The sequence below is a fragment of the Solea senegalensis genome, linkage group LG21 (assembly GCF_019176455.1).
Source record: "Solea senegalensis isolate Sse05_10M linkage group LG21, IFAPA_SoseM_1, whole genome shotgun sequence".
Taxonomy (NCBI): domain Eukaryota; kingdom Metazoa; phylum Chordata; class Actinopteri; order Pleuronectiformes; family Soleidae; genus Solea; species Solea senegalensis.
The window spans coordinates 2,627,265-2,653,438 of NC_058040.1; the positions used below are offsets into that span (position 1 = coordinate 2,627,265).

At 42.5% G+C, this 26,174-nt stretch overlaps 4 protein-coding genes across 5 annotated transcripts in view; 2 read left to right on the forward strand and 2 right to left on the reverse strand.

Annotated features, from left to right (window-relative positions):
• The window catches only part of grk3 (G protein-coupled receptor kinase 3), a 65,593-nt gene extending 54,673 nt beyond the window's left edge, over nucleotides 1–10,920 (reverse strand). Inside the window, exon 1 of the mRNA XM_044012747.1 lies at nucleotides 8,714–10,920. Coding sequence (XP_043868682.1) covers nucleotides 8,714–8,826 — 113 coding nt within the window. The 5' untranslated portion in view covers nucleotides 8,827–10,920. The remainder of the gene's footprint in view (nucleotides 1–8,713) is intronic.
• Nucleotides 10,921–11,827: 907 nt separating this feature from the next.
• On the reverse strand, nucleotides 11,828–14,658 carry cryba4 (crystallin, beta A4). Its single transcript, XM_044053669.1, has 6 exons — nucleotides 14,577–14,658; nucleotides 14,094–14,137; nucleotides 13,660–13,778; nucleotides 12,492–12,633; nucleotides 12,203–12,345; nucleotides 11,828–12,070 (listed from the first exon to the last, which is right to left on the reverse strand). Exons 2-6 carry the CDS (start codon nucleotides 14,130–14,132, stop codon nucleotides 11,923–11,925), a joined length of 591 nt encoding a protein of 196 aa, XP_043909604.1. The 5' UTR covers nucleotides 14,133–14,137; nucleotides 14,577–14,658; the 3' UTR covers nucleotides 11,828–11,922.
• Nucleotides 14,659–19,637: 4,979 nt separating this feature from the next.
• Nucleotides 19,638–23,996, forward strand: crybb1 (crystallin, beta B1). Its single transcript, XM_044012015.1, has 6 exons — nucleotides 19,638–19,720; nucleotides 20,215–20,358; nucleotides 21,334–21,452; nucleotides 21,608–21,740; nucleotides 22,411–22,553; nucleotides 23,558–23,996. The coding sequence occupies exons 2-6, from the start codon at nucleotides 20,236–20,238 to the stop codon at nucleotides 23,733–23,735; spliced, it is 696 nt and encodes a 231-aa protein (XP_043867950.1). The 5' UTR covers nucleotides 19,638–19,720; nucleotides 20,215–20,235; the 3' UTR covers nucleotides 23,736–23,996.
• Nucleotides 23,997–24,885: 889 nt separating this feature from the next.
• Nucleotides 24,886–26,174, forward strand: part of acads (acyl-CoA dehydrogenase short chain) — a 6,553-nt gene continuing 5,264 nt past the window's right edge. For both annotated transcript variants that reach the window (XM_044012012.1, XM_044012013.1), the window contains exon 1: nucleotides 24,886–24,994. In XM_044012012.1, coding sequence (XP_043867947.1) covers nucleotides 24,967–24,994 — 28 coding nt within the window. In that variant the 5' untranslated portion in view covers nucleotides 24,886–24,966. The remainder of the gene's footprint in view (nucleotides 24,995–26,174) is intronic.

Sequence of the window (26,174 nt, forward strand, 5' to 3'; positions counted from 1 at the left end):
GTAGCCCCAAGCAAACAAACGCTGGGAAGGAATATTTATGCACACTTTTTGCAGACAACGTCTATTGGGCAAAATTTAATACCTCATGAAATAGCGATTAAGACTTTTTAATACTCTTTAAGGGCCTTAATTTTCCCTGCTATCACTCATCTTTCATACTCATTCACATGCTGCCAGCACAGGCGCTTGACACATCTCCGGGCCGGGAACCTTCGAGTAAAAAGGCAACTCTCTCTACCACTGAGCTACTCAGCCCCCCACATGACAAAATCAAGACATTTTTACACCAACAAGCAGTCCGACTGTCTCTCTATCATCTTATGCTGTGTTTCCATCATCGTGTGGGCTGTGCCCGAATGCCGTGTAGCATGTCGAACAGGTACTGGTGCTATTCCTACTGGAAACGCAAAAAACATCACCGTACTGTACTGAATAGAGATGTCAAACAGAAAGTGATAATCCGTCGCCCCCGCTGAGAGCACAGTGCTATGCGTTCCTGCTGCTAAAACAAGCAAGGCTGCTGAAATTTCACACTGATATCATTTATACCAACAGGCTCAGAGTTTCCTCCTCCATTCATTTGGGTTCAGCTCCGTGTTTGTGGTGCATTTCTCTGTCCTCTCTTCCTGCTTCATCTCTCACACACATGCACATGGAGAGCAGATGAGGTGGAATGAATGCTAACAGGTAAATGGTTTGGTAAAGTTTTCTCAAAACTAACGAAGGACCAGAACCTGGTAACATTGCTGTTGTGGGGACACACTCCAGGTACTACTGCCACTACTTCTGTTGAGTTAGTAAACTAAGACATGTCCTGGGTCATGTTAAAAGCACAGTTAACCTCCTACTCAGCTGATGTACTCTGGGAATCTCAGCAGACATAGGGCGATAAGCGGGGTCACACCCTGGACAGTTCGCCAAACACACATTCACTCTCACACCTACGGTCATTTTAGAGTGACCAATCTAATCCCCCATATTCATTTTGGACCGTGGGAGGAAACCAGAGAACTCGGAGAAAACCCACGCACACGCGGGGAAAGCATGCAAACTCCACACAGATAGACCCTTGACCCAACCGGGGCTAGAACCCAGGTCTTCTCGCTGCAAAGGCAACCACTACACCAACCGTGTGGCCGTCTGGATGAAGAAAAGGTGTGCAGTGACAAGACAACACGTGTGACGTTGCACCAGGGTCACAGAGGCGTACTGGGGCTCCAACCCTGTATTTCTACAGCTCCTTCTCCACAGGGCAAAAACCCACCGACACCTTTGGCTTTTGTCAAGTGACTGAGCAGGAGACACAAATCCAACAGTAGGGGTGTCATGATTCTCCAAATCCTCGATTCGATTGAATGTTCCAATGAATCTTTTTTCTCTCTTTTAATGTAGATGGGTCTGCCATTTTATGTTCCTAAATTGTTACTGCAACCACAACTCCTGCACTTTATGTTTGTCTAGTTGTACTCTTGTATTTCAGTGTTTGTATTGTAGTTGCTGCCTTCCTGTTTTTTATTTAACTATGATGTGTGCTGCTACTTTTCTTGGCCAGGTCACCCTTGTGAAAGAGATCTTGATCTCAATGGGTCTTTTATCTGGTTAAATAAAGGTTAAATACATTTTTAGACTTCTCATTTAACCTTAATTCACATTTAGATTATCTACATAGAGGTGTAAGATGTAGATTGTCATGAATAGAGGTGTAAAAGTGTGTGTATTCGTCCCGAACTGTTTGGTACAGGACGTTTGCAATGAATACAAGAGTTTACCAGAAATGTGTTCGTTACACGCCTGTATTTGTAGCAGAGAAAGACGAGTGAAGACGACATGACATCACTGTTCGGCTAAAATGGGCTGAGCCACTGGTAATAGGTCAAACGTAACTCATTTGAAATGTGGATATCAATGGTACAAGGAATAAAACACAGCGCAAAATCTGTGCAAATGCAGATAAAGCTGACATTTAAGCAGTGTTGATTAAGAATTTGGATAATTCTCCTCTCTTATGGCTTCCCTTTCATATTTAACAAAGAAAGATAATGTGCTCTGAAAATGGAATGAATCGGAGCACAAGCTGGGACTGTTAGACAAGCTAAATGTGAAGATGAAAATGTTTTCTACACACGACACTAGAATTATTATTATTATTATTATTATTACACTCACTTTTTTATTCATTTGAAAACTTTCACATTCACCTGTTGTGAAGTTTTGTTCGTCGTAGATGCAGCAATATTGAGAATTATTTTGTAATAATTCTTACTTATTTTGATTTTAAAACACAATATGGGAAATTAGTCACCGTTACATTTACAGTTGAGTCTATTTAGTCATTTAAACTTTACGCACTTCTTTCCCTATCGAGACTTCTGCGTATCGTAACACCCCTATAAATAATTTATCAACAATATGAATGTCAAAATAACCAGTAAATGTTTAAATCCAGGGTTTTCACCACCGAATAAGGTCACAGGTCTAAAATGAGGACAGAAGAGTTGTCCGTGTTAATGCAGTTGTTTTCGTAGTTACGTCTACGTTCCTTATGATTCGTGACGCTAGGTTACACGCACATAACGTAGCTTACACATCGTGGTTTGCAACTCTTTTCCCACATCCTAGATGTTAACTTATTAAGCCTCCAACTCTCTTGTATTGATTCCTCTACAACAGTGGGTCAGCCAATCACCATCCCCCATACCCCTCATCTTAACTGCCTCCAGTGTTGCTGTAAAAAAAATCTCACCTCTCTGCCGGAGGACGAAGCCTTGGCCCGCTGAGAATGTGGCAACACCACACCATCTCTAAAATGCCACATTTAACTGCCCCCCCCACACACACACCCACACACACACACACGCTTGAACCAACACAAGCATGTGGCTGAAAGCTTTACACACAGAAATGCCACGGCTACATCTGTGCATACATAAAAACGTTTACACAACCCCTTCAGTCCTATAGAAAAGTTCTGCTATTCTCAGTAAGTTAAGTTTATAAACAACATCCGCAGCACAACTCATTCCTCCCGAGTGGAGGCCACGCCCAATGCTAATCGAGTTTTGTATGAAAGGCATACATTAGGCCCAAAAACAGAGAACACTAAAGACGTCAACAGTTCCATCTGTGTTTAAATGTAAACAGAGGCTGTTTTGTTACCCAACACGTTTTTCTGTCTGATAAAAGTAATGCTTACTTCTTACCATCACTAGGGATTGGGCATTCCAAGCAAAAACACTATTCGAAAGTCAGTCGAATAAAAGTGATTAAAAAAAATATCCCTCTACTAAAGTGAATTCAAACATAAGCTTAAGTTTACGCTAACTTTGTCAGGTTTGGGTCAGGCTCTGTGGCAGCAACTTCTCGTAGGGCACGCACAAAATGTCCACACCGATGATTTCGAGGTAAGAGGTAACCTGACGGCTACGTCTGCAGGAAGTCGCACTGGGGGCGTGGTTAAATCCTTGATTCCACCTTTGCCTTCGAAGATCGAGATTGTGACGCCGTTTCGATCAATATTAGATTTACAATCGAGATTGTGACGCCCAGAATAATGGATCTTTATTTTATTATTATTATACTTAGTCATTTAAATCAGTAGATAAAGAGGATGTCATATTTTTTCACATTTCTTTCTGTGAATTTCACGTACCGCTTCACCCCTAGTGTTCAGATATAAAAAAATGTTGCACTCTAAATTGGATGGAGGCAGAATACTTTGCAGGATAACATTGCTGAAAATACTTGAAATGAAAATATGGTAGCATGGATGTAGTTCCTGGAGCACACAGGTGACGCGAGAGATGAGACTGTATTGAAATAACATAATGTGACCATTTCATCTGGCAGTTATGCCAGATGCTTTACTTTAATAATAAAGACATAACTGACATGACTCGAGTACCTCGTTCTATTACTGCACATCTTGTTTTGCAGACTGATTTACTCAGCAGCAGTGTAATAATGCTTTTACAAGTCCATTAGCTGAGGCTTTTATCACTAATACATAGGTACACTCCAACATAAGATCCTTTAAGAACCACACAATTGCACAGAACAACACTCGATGCCAATTTGGGTGTGTTCATAAAGAAAAGTCCTCTGCCTGATGCTGCTGACTACATATATATGCAAGTATGCATTTACACCCGGGGTGACCTCACTGCCTACAGCTTCCTCTTTGGCTGATAATGTGTTAATCAGTCAAATGACCTGGTGCCGTGTTTAGCCTCAGCGACACGCGGTTGCCAATCCTCAGATTAACTCCGAGTGCCAATGTTTCGCAACGTGAATCTCTGACTGAACATGTAATGAGGAGCACTGAACTCAATTACTGTGGCGTACAGTCGCTCTGTCAAATAAGCTCATCCTGATTAGGTTCTCGGTGGCTGTAAACACTCACTCTGAACTTAGTCCCAACAACTCCACAGTGCATATGAAGAGGAGCCACTTCAGTAGCACCACGTCGTACAGCCATACAACTGATCGATACTAATCAATATGAAGTACACAATCGCCTGGGGTGTGGGCTTTCAGAAAGACTTATAGATTTAATGGAAGTTACGGAAGTAGCTCACATTGTGGGAACACTTAAGAGTCTGACCGCTCAACTGTTTTCCCAACCAATGTCGAACTTTAAAACTGTAATTTATGATGTGCATATTTTTTTGTTTTCCTCCCATCTAATAAATACATATTTATTGAGAACAGTTTCTCTCCAGTCTGCATTTTGTACACCTGCATATTTTGAATAAAAAGGTTTTATAAACAAAATATTTAATAAATGAAACGTGTAATCAAAACAATTTTACTCCATGAAATACATTTTTGGATTATTAATTGATTACTAAATTAATCAATTTTTAACGATTAAAAGAAGCTTGATGTTTTTTTGGCTCCTTAGATGTGAATATTTTCTGTTTCGTTGTTCCATATAACAAATGAATCATTTTTGGTTTGTAGACATAACATTACAGTGGACCAAACAATTACTCAAGAAATCAAGAAAATAATAGAGCGATTAATCGATTAGGAAAAAAAATGTTAGTTGCAGTACATAACCATGTAGAATTTGTGTACTTTTTCCATTAACATTCTTTAAAAGAAACGACTAATTGATTGGTGTACCTCTGATTACAGATAATTCAATCAAACTGGGGCCTTGACGTGAATGTTTGAGCACAGAGGTCCTCCACTCGTCTATGTTTGGAATACAAGTGCGTCTTCATTTACAGGGCACTCACACATATGTGACGCTTTAATACTTGACAGTGGGTGTGGCCTGATGCATCAGGCCAATAAATAGTAATAGTACAAATTCCTAATGGAAACGCAAAAAAAATTGTTTAAACCCAAATGTTTTAAGTGAATAGTCCTCACTCGTCTTTTGGAGGGGACTGCAATGGCGCTTTTCCACTACACAGTTCCAACGCGGCTCGACAAGATGTTTTGGTATGGTTTTCCATTACTATAGCACCTCCTCAAAGTGGGCGGGGGCATCATACAACAGCTGCATCAAACTGCGGTGACTTTGTTTTACACACAACACGCAACAAGTGACTTGTAAAGCAGTGTTTTTTGTGAAATTTGTAATGGTATTTTTAAGTAATACTTGAAATTAAGTAATCGTTCTTATGGTCAGACATAAGTGGCATCAACAGCTGCAAGATTCAGTCTCTCTCTCCAACTATTAAAGGTTGAGACCATAAAAATACCACTCTGTCTAAATACTTCAAGTTTTAAAGCTTCAATCCACCCAAATCGGCAGCAAGAAGCAGGCACGATCAAAATTTTGCCACAAAATGTTCTAGTTCTTATTATAATGTAATCATTTTCACGTCCTAAAAAAACACTTTTGAAACCTTACAAACACATGCAAGTGCAGCTACAGGTGTTTTAGAGGGAAACTGTCGAGCCTGCAAGATGTGACAGATGTTTCAGCAATGTGTCTTGACAGTGGAGTGTTCTTTAAAGTTACAGGGGGGCGTTGACTGACCATGTTTGTCCTTATTTAGAACAAATTTGTTTGAATAGACAAGCCACCACAGCAGAACTCACTGGTGGGCCAAGAAAACTCTGATTGATTGTGGTCAAAGCCCCACTCCTCTAATTTAGCACATGTGCCTGTGCTGACAGCTGCAGAGCTGTAACGCAACTTTGAACAAATAATAAATGTGATGTTGGCGTGCTCATGAATGGTTTTAGTTTCTACATGGCATATTTTAATATCATGCAAACATGAACCCGAAACCAAAGCATGCCTTAAGGTGGGGGAAAAACAGTTGTCGTTGCTGTTGTGGTGCGTTAGTGTTGTGTCAAAGCAAACATGACAGAGTCTCAGTGCTAGAATGTTAGGCATCACCTGTCAAACATGCATCATTTATAAAATAATCACTTTAAAGCTGGGCAATATATCAATATTTTATCCATCACAAATCACATTATTGACGAGTGAGCAATTAACCTGTTTGTAAGTCGTGACAGTTAAGAAAAATAATCACTTGTTCTCACCCACTGAGAAGGACCAGAAGGGAGAGTTCATTACAAACCCCAGGAGCCTTTTTACTTGTGTACTGGAAGTGAAAATGCTCTCTGAAAGCAGCTCCCACGAGGACTCAGCATTCTCACTTTTTATGACGGATCAAGGGAGTGTAGAGGGAGACGGACGACTTTATATCTTTCTCTTTGAGGAGTGACAGTTGATCTAGCCAAGTACATTTTAGAAATAATGTAGAATAGCCTTTAATTAACCCATTTGAGATCAACAAGCCTTCTGTGTTCATAACTATACATGCAGCACTGTCTGCATCGTTGCTTCGTCCTAATCTGCCTGGACGAGTCATTAAGTAACTGAATTAGCTGAACTCCCCTAAAGATCATCATTTTAAATAAAAAGCTGTTTAACTCATGAAATCAGTGTGTACAGCCAACGCATTTCCATGAGTGTGCATGTGATAATAATTTATAATTCCCATGTGAAAACAAAAAGCATCTCAATTAAAAAAAAATTAAGCACTTCCTCTCTAATCTAGTTGGCCTGCCACATGTCTGAAACCCCCGTCTGAAGAGACGTCAAGTATATGACAAGCTGCAACAGCAGGGACAGCAGGATGTGCAATTTCGCACAGCGGCTGAAACGGTGGGTTTCTGAAGGGGGGGGGTGTGCAGTGAAAATTAGCTTGTGGTCTGATATGGTAACCTCCTTGTGTCGGGCGCCTGCAAGAAGCATGTAGGAGCTTGAGGTTCCGGATTGAGTGGTGCACACTGAGAGTGAAACTGCATTAAAGGGCCTACAGCATACACACGGCACCACAGATGAGACTGAGTGGCCTCAAATGTGTGGCACATGCTGCACGCGGCACATTTTACGGTTACACCATCCACTGCGCGAGGCCTGGCAGCAAGTGAAGGGTGACATGAGTGTTTCTGGCACCGAGAGAATCACAGAGAGGACGGTGTTAATGCATGGTGGTGTTTGAAGAAATGGAAAATACCATGACAAATGTTCTGCATGCAGCTGCGTCACATACTGCTGCAGCCTCTAGCTGAGATCAGGGGTCACAAGTGTTGTAGGTAAACGTGTAGATGAAGTAGGTGTAGCAACAGGTAAAAGGTGTAGTAAGTACAAGTATATGGTGGGTAGAAACAGCTATACATACAAGTACAGTCGTAAATATAAAAGCTTTAGGTGTGGTTCTATTAGGTATAGGTGTAGATACAGTGGTTATAATAAGTATAGTAGGTTTAGGAGTAGCTATATCAGCTATACTAGTAGAAAAGTACACATACAGGTACAGTGTAGTAGGTTAAGGTATACATATATACACGCATACATGTGATACTAACAAGGTATAGATCTAGTGATACTAGACATAGTATGACAAGTATAGGTGTAAGAGCAGCTACACTAGTTACAGATATATGAACTATAAATAGACATGGGTATATGGATGGTAGATATGGGCATACATGTAGTTAAAGAACATAATAACAAAGCTATAGCTAAAGTCAATTCAGCTATTGTGGGTATAAATATAGTAACAGTAGGTATAGGTATCTACTGATACTAGACATTAATAAGTAGATATAAGTGCAGACATAGTTGGTATGGGTAACCATACAGATATAATAAGTTATTATTATTTTATATAGGTATACTGCAATTCCATTATATGGCTGTACATTATACAGTGGTTGTAAAGTAGGTACAAGTACAGCTATAGTTAGTATCTGTAGAAATACAGATATAATAAGTATGGCTATAGTTATAGTAGTATATTTAGTCATTATTAGTTGTTAGAGTGGTATACAGGAAGAGATATAATGCAATGTCATTATATGGCTGTTCATACAATGACAATATAGTTCTTATCTCATAGATGTAGCGATGGCAGATATAGAAATAGTAAGTTTAGATACAGTGACAGGGGCTGGGTGTAGCTCTAGGTGTAGTAGGTGTATGTGACGGTGAGGCTTGAAGATGGCGTGTTAATTAGGTCAGTGCATGGTTATGTTGGTGGTATTTTGAAGCCAGCGGGTCTCTAACATCTCATTTCACTCTACAGTAGCAGGTTTGAGAGGAAGTACGCCTTCGTCTCCATACATGGCTGCAAAGCATACACAAAAAACACATCCATCCATTTGACAGACAAAGCAACACAAGCTCGGGCCACCGCAGCACAAAGCAAAGCTCGCACACGACAGTGAATGTGTTTACCTGGGCTCGGGCAGGATGATTTTCTTGCTCGCCCGGGCCGCCGGTGTTGACTTGCTCTTCTCCATCGCCATCAAATAGCTGACATCGGCGAGCACCGCTTCGAGGTCCGCCATCTTTCGACCCTGTGACGACCACGACCAATAAAACAACCGGGCTGGGGGGGGTAGGTTCTTTTTCAGGGAATTAAAAAACACTGTCCCGAGCCAGATGTGACCAACATCAAGGGGCAAGGTGCGTGTGGGGACCAGACAGAGCGGATACTGTCTGTCGCTGTCTGTGGCTGCAGTCTGTTCACTTGGCCTCACGCTGCCATCGTTGTAAAAGGAAAGGGGAAATTCAGGAGCGAAGACATTGGGTGGCAGGTTAGCAGAGAAATGACAGGCCGCTTGATCACCGTCCTTGTAATCCCATTTAGTGCGAGATTAAAACAAAATATATATAAAACAAGACTGTGCCGGGTTCTTCCTAAGGCGCGTTTGAATTAGACTGGTGATAATTAAATAGGAGCGATGAGGCCAGCACCTCCTCGCTTTACGGTACCGTGCAGCCTGTCACAGAGGTGCCGGGTCTGAGGACAGCTGTCAGATCCCTGGGGACTCCTCTGCTGCTCCTGATGGTAATGTGTCCAAACGCCTGGACTGTCTCCAGTGCGGCATGTGTATGGGATTTAAGGGATGTTCCCTTAAGATGTCAACAAAAAAAGACGCGCACACATGGGGAAAAAAAACAGCGGGAGTTGGCTTCTTTGTGTCCAAATACAAACTCTCCGTTTCACACAAGAATCGGTGAGTGTGAAAATGAAGGGAGGATGAGGAGAGAGGACACTGGGCGACAGGTTGGAGAGTCGACCATTGGTGTGCTGTCGCTGCTGCAGCTGCTCCTTCTTCTTCTTCTTTGTGTTCAACCTCTCTCTTCTGGAGCGCGCACACAATTCTCAAAAAAAGGTCTCTCGGGGACGTTTTGGCACAAACAAAAATCACGCAAGCCCCGCTAACACAAGACCCGAGATGTGCTGTAAAAAAAAAAAAAAGTCCACACGCCGCTGCTGGGCTCGCTTCGTGTGTAGCCTGAACCTTCCTCCTTATCGCCTCACCACTGTCGCTCTCTCGTATTAACACACGCGTACACACAGGTGCTAATTCTGTTTTTGAACACTTTGAGTTGTTTAGCACAAATTCCAACCCAGGCGGGAGGGCGTACTCGGTTAATTGCGAGCCAAACTCGCGACGTCCGAAAGCTAACTCGCTTTAGCCCGCTGGCGGTATCGATACTAGGGTTCGTCTGCTAGCTGGCTACCACGCTAGCTAGCAAAATAACACTATACCTGCTAGCCAGTAGGCTAACTAACAAACATCGCACAGTGTGGTTCAGTGAGCTGTGCATCCAATGTGGATTGTTTCAGCATTAAAATGCCCCTGCTGCCAGTAGCACAGTGGGCAGATGGCACTAACAGTTACCACTGGCTCGGATTCACACAGCGATGTGCAAGCTAGCGACTGCCCGTAAACTGGCTGCAAGTACGGGGGAAGTCACAGTCCCCGGAAAGACACAGTCCTCGACAGTCCAGCTGAGTCAAAAGTAGTATAAGAACCGCACAAAATAATCCATAGCGGCTTGCCGAGCTACCCCGAGCACCAGAGGGGGGGTCCTCCTCGCCTGGACACCCAGCACAGAAATACTAGCTGCGGACTGATGGTGACGCTGATGGAGGAGAAGGGGGCGGAGGAAGCGCCGCTGGCAGATTGAAAACGACTGGCCAGCGGGAGTCGTGCTGCTTGTGCGCCGATAATGTTTTCCCTCCCCGCCGTAAACAAGTGCAGTGACAGCGATTCACGTCGGCTTCACCAAACGTGAAGAAGCCCCAGAACAAGGACCACCGCCGCTGCTGCTGCTGCTGCTGCTGCTGGTGGTGGTGGTGGTGGTGGAGGTCCCTCCGCACGCAAGTGGGTCTCGAGCAACGAAACGAACACAGCAGAGCTCGTCGAGCTCCGACAAAACCAGCCGCGAGAGGCTCCTTTCTACCAGGCTGTCCGCGTAGAGAGAGACCGTGCCAGGCTAAAACTTAAAGACGGCGTCCGTCGGCTCATTGAAGCGAATCTGTTGTTTTCTCCGCTGTAGAATGGCACATGATAGAGTGAAGCACCGCTTCGCTTATTTGTTTCAGTATTCTTTCTCTCAGCACAGTGGCAGTGATCGCTTTGTGGCTCAACTTCCTCCCACTGCGGCGGGAAGAGGCATGTAAAACACGGAGCAGCTCAGTGATGACTGGGCCTGGACCAAACTGGGTGTTGACACAGGAAAACACACACATATATATGTATACGTATATATGTATATGTATATGTATGTATATGTATGTATATATATATATATATATATATATATATATATATATATATATATATATATATATATATATACATATATGAGGATCTTTTCATATTTGTGGGGGCTCTGAAAGATAAACAACACCGCATGTGAATTGTATGAGTGCTGTAGCCTCACTGCAGCACATTTAGCACACAGACATGCTGTAATAATGACCTGATCACCCTCCAGCCTGGTCTGTGGGTGAGTATTAAATAAGCATCTGACTGGTCACGAAGCAGCAACAGCCTCTGACAATTAATATCACAGCACAGTAAGTGCTTTTCGTTAAGATGTCTCAGTGGGCTCGTGGCTCCTGTGTTGGTCTGGTGGAAACGCAGTGCCATTTCCTGGTCACCAATGGTAATGCTCCTAACGCACTGCAGTGGACAGGCCTGTAGGCCCGTAAGTCAGACTTGTGCTACATGGGACTTGTTTAGACCAAATCAGATTTTTAAGCTCATGTCGAGCTTGAGCTCATGTCGAGCTTGATATTTTTGTCAGTGTGTCAGAAACATGACACTGTGACACCATGACTAAAGCAGAAAAGTGAACGAGACTAACTCAAAATATTACATTACATATTCAACTACTACTCAAATACACCTTTTTAGGGTTTAGTTACTGTTACAATTTGTAACCCAGTAACTCATTCAGTTACTTTTTGGGAGAAGTAACTAGTAACTGTAGCTAAGAGAGAGAGTGTGAGATGTCTGTCTGTCGATATAATGATGACACATACATTGGTGGAGGTCTTGAAGAAAGACAGTTTTTATTCATCACTGGGAAGCAGCAGGGATCAAAGATGAAGGGGGGGGGGAGGGGCTGGTACAAGCAAGTTGTTACTGCTGAATGCGGCGGATGGACTGGATCTGAGGGGTCTGGCAGTGGGAGCCAAACTCCCTGAAGTGTTTGTACTCGCCACAGTGACGATCGCACTCCATGATGTACTGGTATCCACGGTAACCAGGGTACTGGTAGCACACGAATCTGTCGAAAGCAAAAAGGGAGCACACATGAGATGTTTCTTCTCCTACCAGCTCAGAGAGGGAGTCGTCGGGTAAGAAATGACAGAAATGGGAAAAGGAAGGATGGGTGTAGTAACAGCTGAAGGTCACTCACGCTCCAGACTGGACTCTGAAAGAGCCAACTTCATTGTTGCACCACCCCATGGCCTGGAGGGAGGGGTAATCGTCGCTGAGCTCACCCTTACGGCCCAGGAAGTTCTCACGCTCGTAGATAGTCATACGACACTCTCTGTGGTTCTGGGGGGGGGCCAAAAAAAAGAAAACAGAGATGAAGAACAAACACCACATGTGAGATGTTTCTCCAGTCAGTCAAGTCTTCAGTGATCACCTGACAGAGAGGAAAGTGAGAGCAAAGCGAGAGTAACGACATGTGGTCCACTCACAGCACAGGCGATAGGTCTGAAGGAGGTCAGTCTCTCGATGTGGTAGGCGTTGCTGCCGCCGAAAGCGTCGCACTGGGGGTACTCTCCCCTCTCCAGGACGAACTGCTGCCCCTGGTAGGAGGCGTGCTCGTAACCCACCCAGCTGCAGGAGAGAGGAGCGACTAAGTCAACTTTAAAACAAAAAGGATTGAAGCACACAGTGAAATCAAAGAGTCGGATTGGGACCAAATGTTTCAAGTCTCAAATTGAACACCTCGACAGCTTCATTGAATTATTCCAGATCCTCCTGTGGTGAACCCGAGTCATGTAATGTTTCCTCTTACAATATTTCTCCTCACTGCTGCTTCAGACGCAGCTGAAGACCTGATGATCCTGGAAGCCTGAACGTCTCCAGGATATCAACAACACACTCCACCAGACCTTGTCTTCTTCATTCATTCATTCATTCATTCATTCTATCTATCTTCCCTTATCACGACCCAGTTATTATTATTTTACACTAGTAAACCTTCGCCCTCAACTGCTTTGTTTATTTTAATGTTCTTTTGCAGTCAATATTGTACTTTCCTGTCCACTGTCTTTATCTGGCTTTTATTCATCTGGTCAATTAAGTTGTTATTATTATTATTATAATAATTATTATTTGGTCTGAATCAGAATTGGTTGAGTACTTTTACTCTTCATTTACTAAATAATCTCTTGACAGCGCAATCATAAACCGTGGGTTATGTGATTCACCCTGATGTCCTAACATCAAATAATGAAGGTGAGGTTATGGGATATGTCTAAAAGCATATTAATATTATTATTACAATTGTTATTACTATCACTGTTGTTATTAGTCAGGTGTTGACAAAAAGCACATTTAGCTGGTGGGATTAGAAGAATCTGTGAGATTCCTTACATGACACAGAAAATTAACTCCTGTATTTAAAATTATCTGAATAATTTGCTGTGAACACATGAAGAACACGGCAACCGATGATCTGGGTCAGAAAAGACCTGGTGACCTTCAAACACTTCACCAGGTCACACACTGGACTTCGGTGCGTGTCTGAAAGCAGGATCCTGTCAAACTGACCGATCTTCATATCTTTATAATATCACTATCCTCATAATCCGTCCCAATCTGACTAGAAACATAAAGACATCTCCTCTGTGCACTCACGCTCCGCTCTCCACTCTGAGGGAGCGCACGGTCTCAAAGCCAAACTCCATCACATTGCAGCACTCGGAGGTGAACTCATGGCGACGGCCCTGGAAGCACTCCTCGTCGAAGACAATGATCTGAGGCAGAGACACAGAGTTACGCAGTTTGACAGAGCTTTAGATGCTAAAGACAAGCACAGGTTAAAGCAGATCACTGTGCATGTAAATATGAAAATACTCTGTCGTGTAGAAATATAACTGTGTGTATTTCTGTGTCTCCACACAGTTGAAGAGTTTATTGTTTTTCCAGCCGCTCTCTCCTGGAGATGCCGCTGATAAATTGCGTGGCATTTGATCGAAGACGTTTTATGAGGACAGCAGACGGTATGTGTAGGTTGAAAGGACCTTCAGTTAAGATGATGTATGAATATGTTCCACCGTCTGCAGACTCACCTTCCAGTGGCCAGAAAACTTGGTGCAATGGTGAGTCATCTTGTCTGACAGGAGGAAAACAACAACAACAACAACAAAACACAAGATACATTAGTTGAAAGGGAAGTAGAACACAACAAGAGCAAATATGCAAATATAACCTCTCTAAGTCGACAAAGTATGGCTGAAATGATCAAATCAAAACACAAACCATGCATCTATCAAGCTGCAACTGTATGTGTTTAAAGGTTTCTATGCAGTTTAGTATATGAGCTGCAGGACCTTCTTGCTGCTGCCTCACAGCAAACCATCATTGTGAGGAAGAATACAGAAAAAAGCAGCCTGAAAGCTGAAACAGTCAGAGGCCCCGCCCATACTAACGTTTTATTCATCCTAACATTAGCACTCAGCAGTGACAGCCACTGAGAAGCGCCGATGGATCGGGCTTTACATGTACAGGTGCACCCTGGCTGTGCTGCTCTGGGGCGAGGGACAGAAACTCACCTCGCTCTGGTGCCCTTGGGATGTCCTGGCCTGAGAGTGAGAGGAACCACGAGCCCCCCACCCTTTTAAAGCCTCCCCTGGCAAGAGGCCATGCTGAAAGCCCCGGCTCAGCAGCAGGGAGGAGCCTGTCTTTGTCCCCCAAATGACAAAAGCGTGGTTAATCTGTGGATGGGGCAGAAGTGCAGACACCACACTATCAGCCTGACCTGTGGACATCCACGCACCAGAGACACCAGAGACACCAGAGACATCAGAGACATCAGAGACATCAGACAATACTAAATGCCACGAAGAGGCCGGAGGATGGAGGGAGAAGATGCAGCTGGAAATGTTTCATCTGCTTTTGGGCTGCGATGAATCGTTATTTTCATTTTCGATGAATCTATAGGGTCATTTTCTGGAGTTCATGTTTTCTGTAGCCAAGCAAAAACAAACCAAACCACACTATAGTGTCACGATAATGACACAGAAAAGCCTCCACTCTCTACGTCCCAGATGTTGTAAAATAATAATGAATAATGTTGTGAAATAATAATGTTCCCATTTTAACAATCACTCTTGTCTCACCTGCTAAACATGGTGAAGTGAAGTCAGTTAAAGACTCCGTCATGTGTCCATGGTGTTGATTTAATGGCTGAAGACACACTCAACAGAAGGCTTTCCTTTTAATCTACAGTATGTCAGTGTGTGTGTGTGCACGATCACCACAGCATGTTCTCCACTTCTCTGGCTGCAAAACTTACCTCTTTGTTGCTTTTTAAACCAAAATGTTTACATCAAGTTAGTGGTTAAACTATTGTTGCCTCCATTGTTAATATGGGGGGAGGGGGAGGTGCGGGTTTGTAAATTTATTTAAATGTATTCTTATTTTATTCTTATTCTTTGTAATTTTATTTTTAGGTTTATTCTCACTTATTCTTATAGTTCTTAACTTTGTAAATTTAAAAAAAAAAATAAAAAAATTGCTGCTATAATATTCGTTACCTTTGTACACTGGAGCGCTGTGACGAAAGAATTTCCCACAAGGGATTAATAAAGTATATTCTATTCTATTCTATTCTATTCTATCAGTAAGTCCAAATGTGTTCTCTTGTGACGTTGGTGTCAAAATTCCCACCTTTAATTAAGATTTAGATGAATCTAAGCAACACAAATGAGTGTACCAGCAGGTCCTGTGTCCACGTGAGCTAAACATGCAGATATTCAGATCAGTGGTGATCACATGATCAGAGTGATCAGAGTGATCCGTTTGCAGTCAAACGAGACTATGTTTCAAAAGAGTGAGTGATTAACATTGTCTTCTTCTTTTCTTCCTGTCTGTCTGCTGCTGATTATAAGACAGTGACAAAGTATCAGTTCCTCAGCCTGAGCACAACAAGGAAAACAAGAAGACCAAACTGTACTGGCCCTTTAAGGAGATGTGCTTTCCTGTGCAGATAAGAGGCCGTTTATGAAGCGGGACTGAGTGTGTACGAGCAGAAATATACACAGCAGAGAGGAAGTGATGCATCCAGACATTTGGTGTACAAATACTTCCGCTGACACGCCCTGTGATGACGCTCCGATAAACTGCTCTATACCTTCCAGACAGCATAAGGACAACAAGAGCTTGACCGAGAATATGTGGGATTATGAGATTCTCATTTTAATATTAAAGACACAGTAAATGTCAGTAATGTTTAAACATGTTTGGCCGAGAGGTTAAGAATATATAAACACTAATGTCTAGATGCCTGCCAATGTGTGTGTGTACACTTGTATTTGTTACCTCTTCAGGACCGTTTCTCTCGTAAACACCGACCTTGTCAGGACCAGTAGTCCTCATGGAGCCCAAAACCTGGTCCTCATGAGGCAGAACCTCATTTCTGACAAACTGGTTATGTTTAGATGCTAAGATCAAGGTTAGGGTTAGTCATTAACTGGTTATGGTTAAGGTTAGTGATGAATGTGACATTAGGCCCCTGTGCAAATGAATGAATGTCAGTGAGAGTCCTTAAAAGGATAACTGTGCAAACCTGTGTGTGTGTGGTGGTGGTAGTGGGGGTGGGGGTGGGGGTGGGGCTAATTACATAATCAAACATTTGTAAATAAGGGAGCAGCCGTCCTTTCTGAGCAAGAGCCTATTTCCTGCGAGAACAGAGGAATTCAAGCACACACGCTGTTTTTCACTCTGGGATGTAGTTTCAGTTTCAGGGGTGTTACAACAGAGAGGGCGAACCGGGTCATTTCCTGGGGCCCTTGAAAATGGATGATTACATTTTAATGGAACCTCCTCCCCACACTTTAAGGTCCAATACACAGTGTGTGTGTAGCAGCTATCGTGTTTATTCTCACTGATTCTCACGATGATGACACGTGGTATCAGTCCTGTAATCCAAACATCACGTCATGTCATGTTTCTGTTACACAGAATAATTCTGTCTTTAGATGGTAAAAGAAGGATATGACTTCACTCACTTACACAGAAAAAACGGGATTCAAACCTTTGACCTTCTGGCTGTGAGGCAACTATTTGAGCCACTCCTTGTCGTGTGGCCTGTTGCTACGGTGGCCTGGAAGTGCAAACCAATCCTCCATCTAAAAATATCACAAATCTAATCCGTCACCAGATTTTTTTGAAACTCAAATACAGTCATGAGAAGTGAGCTTTGATACCCGGCCCAACACAGATTACACAGCGGGATTAGTTCATATCTAATCTGTACGTACAGTATCAAACACCGTTTAATCCTGCTCCCATACAGGATTTACCATAGTTGAGGTGACATAATCCAGGCATAATCCGTGCTGTAATCTAGAAATGATCATCATTTTCCACAACAACCTTTCCAGGGAGGAGGGAGATGATCATATATGAATAGAGCTGATAATCAATGTTCACTTTTAACCACCAGTGAAATCTATACATGCTTATATCTACAACATGTTACCACCGATCCTAAAAACGTGGGTTAATCTCCAACATTTACCAGGGAAATGTCTAAAATCTCAATATTTAACAGAGGAGTCTGGTGTATTTAGTATCTACTGTATCTACGGACCCTGCTGCTGTATTTCAGTCCAGTGACTGGGTCAGACTGTGTCAAACGGAAATAAAATTTTATTTAACTGATTCTAGTGACTCAGTTGAGTAAGTCATTTTTTTTGTAGTGGAGATGCAACCTAAACCGTGCCGTGCCGTGCCGTGCCGTGCCGTGCCGTGCCGTGCCGTGCCGTGCCGGAACCATATATAGTGGAAAAGGGCCATGAGTTGAAATGTGCTGTTTGGTGACTTCAGTGTTTGAAATCGTGGAGCCTCAGTGACACACACTCCTCCTGTGACTCTGTGAGCTCAAAACATACATTTTCTCTAAGGACTTTGGTGTAAGAGAGTAAGCACTTTAAAGTTGTGTTTCCAGTCAGAAAAGGTTGTATAACAACGAACATATTCATATTCGTGTGGATTTTATGAGGTGAGCCTTTTGTTCAGTGTCTAAAATCAGCTTTTTCTTGAACTGTCCCTTTAAATCTGCTGCCGGTGATATTCTGACAGCTCTGAGAGTCGATCTCACGCCTCTACACACATTCTCCTGCTCTGTGTGTCTCTGAACTGCCTGTGATCGGTCAGACACTCGTGTCATATGACAGATTTCAGTCGTCCACTTCTCTCTCATTAAAGCTGAGTCTGTGAGAATGTTATTGTTGCTTGTAAGTTGTTTTCACATCACAAAATGACTGCTGCTAAAAAAAGGATCTTCTGAAAAAAGTACTCAATCCTTATATAGATGTAATAATAATCTAATAATCTAATAGATTTAATTATCTGCCTTTTCTGCATTCAAATATCTAAAAGTAGTAGTTAAAATTTTCAACACTCTTTAAAATATAGAGAAATCCATATTTATATTAACACCTGGTTTAATGTCTCACTGTCACACCAGGACAGGGACTTGGACCCAGTTGCACGACTCGGGAGACAAAGTGAAAAATAAACTTTTATTTTCAAAGTGCAACAAAAAAAAAACACTCTTAAGAGGGAAAAACTACAAACAAAAAACAAGTAACAAACAAAAGTACAAAAACCTGACGAGACAAAGGCACGGGAGTGACGCTGGTTCATAAGACAAGACGAACTGGCAACAGACCATAATATACACACAGTAATGGGTAACAGGTGGAAACAATCAGGGCGGGGCAGACAATCAGACTGGCAGGAAAACTCAAGGGGAAGGAGAAAGATACCTGAAACAAGAAGAGAGAGAAATTTCAAAATAAAACAGGAAACCACAAGACAACAACTAAACACCGCCATGACACTCTGCTTTAACGAGTGGAAGTGGAACCACTTCATCCTCGGAGTCGTGGGGTCGTAAGACGTAAGGTCGTGGCCAACAATCATTCACTCACACATTCACACATTCACAGTGTTCAATGGACATCTGCATGTTTTGCTGGAGGAAACTGGAGAACCCAGAGAAAACACACACCCTGGTTCTGGTTCTGACCGGGTCATGAACACAACCCTGTTTGTCTTCTCAGAGACTCTTGGTCCATCCTTCTGTAAACCCCGGCACAGTAGACACAATATGAAGTTAAACTGCAGATGTAGCTTGTTATGAGACTTCAAATGAGTCATAAATGTAACCATTTCCCCACAAGACTGAATGTGTTTGCTTTACTTAAGAGGAAACACAGTTTCTTACTCATCTGTTGTAAAATAGTATCGTAACAGAGAAGTTACGCCGTTGTAAATATGCTACTATGTTTCCCTCTTGACCAAAGCTGTGGTCCTCTTTTGTTTTTCAGGTACAAAGCTGGAGAGTGTGTTGTATTTGTGCGGATTAGCTCTTTGCATTCCTCCTCTCTACATACAGCTACGTTACAGCCCCACCAGGCCAACACATCCACAAACAAAAATGCCTTGCTCAGTGGTTTCCATTGATAGTAAAACGCTTACAGGCAGGCCAGTGGGGCTGGCGCTGGTTCTCGGCGGTGCAATGAGCGGCGGCTTTGGTGCAGGCCAACTGTGATGACGAGAGGCTTTCTTTTGTGCGCTGAGCCTGGATGTTTGGCCTTTGCCAGGGTATAAAAGCTTGGGTCAAGCAGTAAAGGCACCAGCACGAGCCAGCCTCCCTCACACAGCACTGCAAGCTATACTGACGCAGGTAAGGACACACAGACACAGACATGCACACCTGAGCGTCTATCGTCGGTCACATGGGGAACAGCCACACGTCAACCAGAGCCAGGGCCACTCCCTGTCCACCGCACCCAGGCAAAGCACCCTCAGCGTGGGGAAAGACCCAATCACAAGTCCAGAGTCCAAATGAGAACTCCAAATGCCCAAACATATAGTGCTTTCCATTTGTAGTCGTAACTCGGAGCAAGCTCCCCGACCCTGGCTTTACCACCGCACAAACATAGCCACTTTAATGCTAATAGCATCTCTGTCGCATTGGATTTGAACTGTAGACATGTTGCTATGTTGTGTGTGTGTGTGTGTGTGTGTGTGTAAAACACACTGATCACAACATAACAATCGACCCCCTCCTGAAAAAGTTCCCACCTCAACTCAAGCTCACAGTGAACTTCACAATTCCCTTCCATTCTACTTTCCTTTAATTCCCTTGTCTTCTTCTTCCCTTGTCGTCTCACCCAGAGTCTCCTGAAGCACCTCACCATGTCTCAGACCACCAAGTCTGCCTCCAGCCAGGGCACCGACGCCAAGGACAAGGGAGTTCCCGCTCCACCTGCTTCAAGCAAGGCCACCAAGACCGGAGAGCCCGGCATGGGCTCGTTCAGAGTGAGTCCGTCTGTCGTCTTTTATTTGACGCTCTTATCACACACATGACAGTGAAATCAATCTCTCTCAGTCTATCATGCAGATAGTGTTGGGATACACTGTAGCAGTGTTTCCCAAATGCTGGTTTGGGACCCATTGATGGGTCGCAGGATATATTTTGTTCAATATTAATTTGTGTGTGTTTTAAATGTGTATTTGGACCTTCACAAGTTTGCTCTTATCTCGTGGATTTTGGTCACAATAGTTACGTAAAGTCTGTTTCTGCTGCTTTATCAGTGCTGCAGTGAAACTGTATCCTGTGCGTGAGAGTCTTAGTCCCACAGTGGTGCAGACAGATTTGTGTTTTGTATGAACAGAACCTTTAAAGGTTACATTGGGATTAGTTAGCTTTTATTTAAATGAGTAATTAAAGCACATACATGCATTTATCCTTTGGTTAAATATTAGTCCAGTCGCAAAATCTCTAATGTAAACATGTGCTTCTATTTTGTTTTGAAGGTGTACACAGTAAAAAGTAGTTGTTTTGGTGCTTTCACACACACACACGCACACACACGCCATTTTAATCAGGTAGTGTGGTTTCTTCTTTTATTGTTTTATTACTATAAAGCAGTAAGAATATCAAAAAGTTTAAAAATAACATGGATATGCATGAATAGAATTATTGTAGAATTATGTTTTTTATACATATATAGATAGATTTATATTAGTGTATAGCATCGTATCAGAGTATTATTTGACATGCATGTGGTCAAATATCTTTTCCAGTATGAATGACCACTCTTTTTTCAGGAGGAATTTGGGGACACGTGCAGCATACAGACTTTTTCTTGGAAATGTCAAAATAGCACCAGGTTTTTACAGAAATAACAATGAATAGAACTTTGCATTATGCACAAATTTGTTCAAACATGATGAACACATGATGAAAACATGATGGAAACATGAGGATTGCTGACGTGTGTCTCTGTACAGATGATGATGTTCGACCAGGAGAACTTCCAGGGCAGGATGATGGAGGTCCAGAACGAGTGCATGAACGTGTGTGACCGCGGCATGGACAGAGTGCGCAGTATCATTGTGGAGTGTGGCCCGTAAGTGGACACACACACACACACACACACACACAGGACACTGTCTGTCAAATGTATTCTCTTTTCCATCCTCTAATCCTGCTGTCCTGTCCTGCCCCCCGTGTCCCCCCCCTCCTCGCGTCCCCTCCCGTCCCTGGTGTCCCCTTCTTCTCCAGCTTCGTTGCCTTTGAGCAGACTAACTTCCGTGGGGAGATGTTCATCCTGGAGAAGGGAGAGTATCCTCGCTGGGATACCTGGAGCAACTCCTACCGCAGCGACTGCCTCATGTCCTTCAGGCCCATCCGCATGGTACGTGTGATTGTACAGTATATATGTATATGTATATATACTGTGTATATATGTATACATATGTAAACAATAGACAGACTTTATAATATTTGTGTTGTAGCAGCATCTCACAACTCATAAAATATGAATGACTGACAGATACGAGAGATGTAATAGAATATTAAAAACACACAAATATGATGACATACATCACAACTGTACAGATAATAAGGAATACAATATCAGAGCGCAATAAATAAATAACGCAATGACGAAATTATGAAAAACATTTCAGCAGAAAGAGTAAAAGTCCAGACCACAAACAACTAAAGACACAATTATATATGTATTGTATGTAATAATTATAAAATAATCATTTTTATTTTTGTTGTATAATATGTGAGAAAAGGAAAAGCAACAAATATTTTCTTTTTTTAGACACTTTAGACACCAGCGCCTGGTGATAAAGTAAAAATTGTTATAAGATAAGATAAGATGAGATTAGATTTAAGACCTTTTATTTAGATTAAAAAGATCACAAAATCCATTGCAACTCGATCTATAATCCTGGACCTTATGTAGAGAGTTACACCACCACAACAAGAAAACAGGATAATGACAACATGATCTACAGTTATTGAGAAATGAAGACTAACTCTTTCATGCTTTGTGCCTCATTTCATCCCTGCAGGACAGCATGGAGCACAAGATCTGCCTCTACGAGCTCTCCGACTTCAAGGGCAACAAGATGGAGATCCAGGAGGATGACGTGCCCACCCTCTGGGCACATGGCTTCTGTGACAGAGTGGGCAGCGTGAGGGTGCCAGGAGGAGCGTGAGTACAAACACAGACACACACTTTAGTTGCTTCAGCTGCCGGGCTTTAATATGAACGCTCTCAGTGGAGTTGAGAATGAGGAGGATGAGTTGTTGTTGCTGGGAGCAAACCTGTCTGCCTCTTTTTTCCATATGTAACTAAAGAGGACGCTCTGTACTGTAAATATTGTTTTAGACAGAGGTGCAGCCGCCGCAGGCTTCCAGCGTTAACAGAAACATCGCATGGCACGTGAATGAAGTGAAACGGGGAAAAACTGAACCATGCAGATGATACTGTAACCTGTAGTGAGAGTGGACGACAGGTGGAGGACAGGTGGAGGACTGTCTGCAGAGAAGAGGAATGAAGCTTTAGTATGAGCACAAGCAAGTGGACAGTGAACGAGAGAGGGGAAGAAGAGAGTGTAGGCAGGCTGGAGTGAGTAGGAGACGAGTTTCAGGGCTGACGTGTGACGGACGGACAGCAGTAGTGAGACCTTTTGGCTTGGAGACCAGGATGGACGGGACTAGAAATGAGCATATTTAAAGGACAGCTCAGGTTCAACGGTTTGGAGATAAAGAGAGTTGAGGTTGAGATGGTTTGGTCAAAAAGGAAGATTTGTTTTGAGTATACCACAAATCTCTGCAAGGCTGTAAATCCTCCTACACCATTCTCAGAAGGACCCTACAGAACCTACAGAACCCACTGAACTCAAGGAACCTAAAGAACCTAAAGAACCTAAATAACCTACAGAACCTACAGAACCTACAGAACCTAAAGAACCTAAAGAACCTACAGAACCTACAGAACCTAAAGAACCGACAGAACCTACAGAACCTAAAGAACCTAAAGAGCCTAAAGAACCTACACAGGCAGCTGTTAAGCTGTTAAGGCAGCATCTAAAACAGTGATTTCCTCTATGAACTTTTGGTGCAGCAGCAGCAGCTTTGAAACAGTTTAAACTATCACCTAAAAGTTCAAATAAACCAAGAGTTCACTCTCCTCTGTTTGCATGACTTTCTCAGGTGGGTGGGTTACCAGTATCCTGGATACAGAGGCTACCAGTACCTGTTTGAGTGCGGTGACTACAGACACTACAACGACTTCTGCGCCTACCAGCCCCAGATCCAGTCCATGCGTCGCATCAGGGACATGCAGTTCCACCAGAGAGGCTGCTTCACCTTCACCTCTGCCAGCAAGTGAACAACAGCTGCTGGTCGCCGGGCGCTGCCGTCGTAGTCGCTGCAGCCCTCTCAGCTCTGCATTTCTGCACACAAGCCACATTCTCTGTTCGCCACCATCAACGCTCCATCCCAAAGGAAAGACCTCAGAATGGGAACAAATACACTGGACAACTTTAAATGACTTTTTATGGTGCTAAAAAATAAACGTGTAAAACCTGAAACCTCCCGGCTCACCTCCACTCATTCATTTTACGATGAATAAATCTGTCTTTGAATGAAATTTAGAGTTTCTTAAGATGAATTATCTGCCAGCTCTCATGGAGTCCACTGTGTTTCAAGACAATCCATAATGCTGCTGGAACTCACAATATTGGCGCATTTCCACTGGCTCTACTCGCCTCGGCACGACATGGAACCACGGCACGGTTTAAGTAGCGTTTCCACTAGCAAAGTACCTGGTTTTTACCTGGTTTTTAACTGGTACATAGAATTTATCCTCAGAAGATTTATTGTCATTATTATCATTAGTATTATTAATGATGATAATAATAATAATAATGATAACACTTCAAATAATAATAACAATACTACTACTACTAATATAATAATAATAATAATAACAATAATAATAATAACAATGATAATTACACACACAGTGCAGACATGGAGGTGCATTCGACAATATTCTGAGGTGTGTCATGTTTTTGTTGGTTAAACACCTTTCAAATCAGTGGATATTGATAATTATCGTGATTATATACATTTTGAGTTCAAACCTTACAAGTAAGTTATTATGGAAGACTTTCTTGACAGTGAAGGCAGCAGAGCAGCTTTAGTGACTATGTGGATCTATATGGACTATGTGATCAGTGTCAAACACATAAGCGTTCATTGTCAAAAGTACAACATAATAAATTATACATACCAACAAACAGAGTGTGAGAGGAGCTGAGTCTTGATCAGGAAGTTTATTTCGTTTCGTAAAAGCTGATAAAACAGAGTTTAGTTCCCTTTTTATACATATTATTATTTTATTAGAGTACTTTGGCCCACACTCCAACACGGTAGGTGGCGGTAATGCACCTTAAAGCTGGTTGTCTCCGCCATAAAACCAAAGAAAGAAGAAGTAGAAGAAGAAGAGGTAGAAGAAGTAGAAGAGGTAGAAGAGGAAGAAGAGGAAGAAGAGGAAGAGTAGGAAGAGTGTGGTTGAGGTTGTTGGTGTTTGTGCTGCAAACCGAGAGGAAGGAACCATGGCTGCACTTTTCAAAGCACGGAGAGGTGAGAACATGAAGCTACAATCAATGACACTGAACATTAGCCTAGCTTGTTATTTAACCTTATTTAACTGGTCGACGTGTGTCATAATAACTGAGGTTCTGCTCAAACACTGAGGTTCTGCTCAAACACTGAGGTTCTGCTCAAACACTGAGACTGAGCTGCAGATAACACAACTCGTGTATGTGTCACAGCGACTTAAAATGTCACAGTAGAAACGGAGTCGCCGTGTTTGTTGGCTGTTAGCTCTTTGGCTACAGTTAGCATGCATCGATATAAGTGTTTGTGTGAGGACAGTGAGGGACAGTGAGGGACAGTGAGGACACATGCTTCATAAACATCTGGTTGTTGAAGAAGTTGTCTTTTTTTTATAAACAATTAGACTGAAGTGAAGGTGACTGATGTTCATGACCTTTCACCTAAAAACACACTAGCTTTAGCTTTAGCTCACACTGAGCCAGGTGCTGGTTCTGCAGCAGTGAAGCAGAGTAAGGCGCGCCGCCTGCTGGCTGAGCGCGCGTACAGCACCTGCGTAAAACAGGCCATTAAGGAAAACACATTTTATCCATTTAATGTGTTCATTTGTGATATTGGTGTTTCCAATGTTATGTTATTATTTACTCAACTTTAGATTCCATTTCACTTCGGTCTGATTTTCATATTAATACATTTATTTTGCATAATATATGTGTTTTTATTGTCATTCCAAAAACAAACACGTTTACTTTCTGTGTTCTAAGTTCTGTGAACGATCATCATGTATATATTTACTGCGATATCATGATGGAATATTGTGGTATAATCTTAAACTCTTATTGCCCACACTCTTACTGACAGTTGTTTTTTCCTCATTGTTTCTCTCATTACTAACTAGGCCACAGTTGTAAATAACAACTTGTTCTTAATCTGTCCTGTCTGGTTAAATAAAGGCTAAATAAAAACGAAATAAACACTCATTGTCCCCAAAGTTATTTGAATTTGAGACCCCTGCGTTAAAGGAAGAAAAAGATCAAAAATACATGGATTACCAGTGGCACTTTTTCCCTTTGCCGTTTGATGCATGTGTTCAGAAAAAAAGGAAAAATCCTCAGTGATTGTGGACGGTGTCCCTGTCTTGTCTCATGTGGGTTCGAGCAGCAGGTAGAACATGACGCAGTCAGACAATGTCTCTGAATGATCCCTT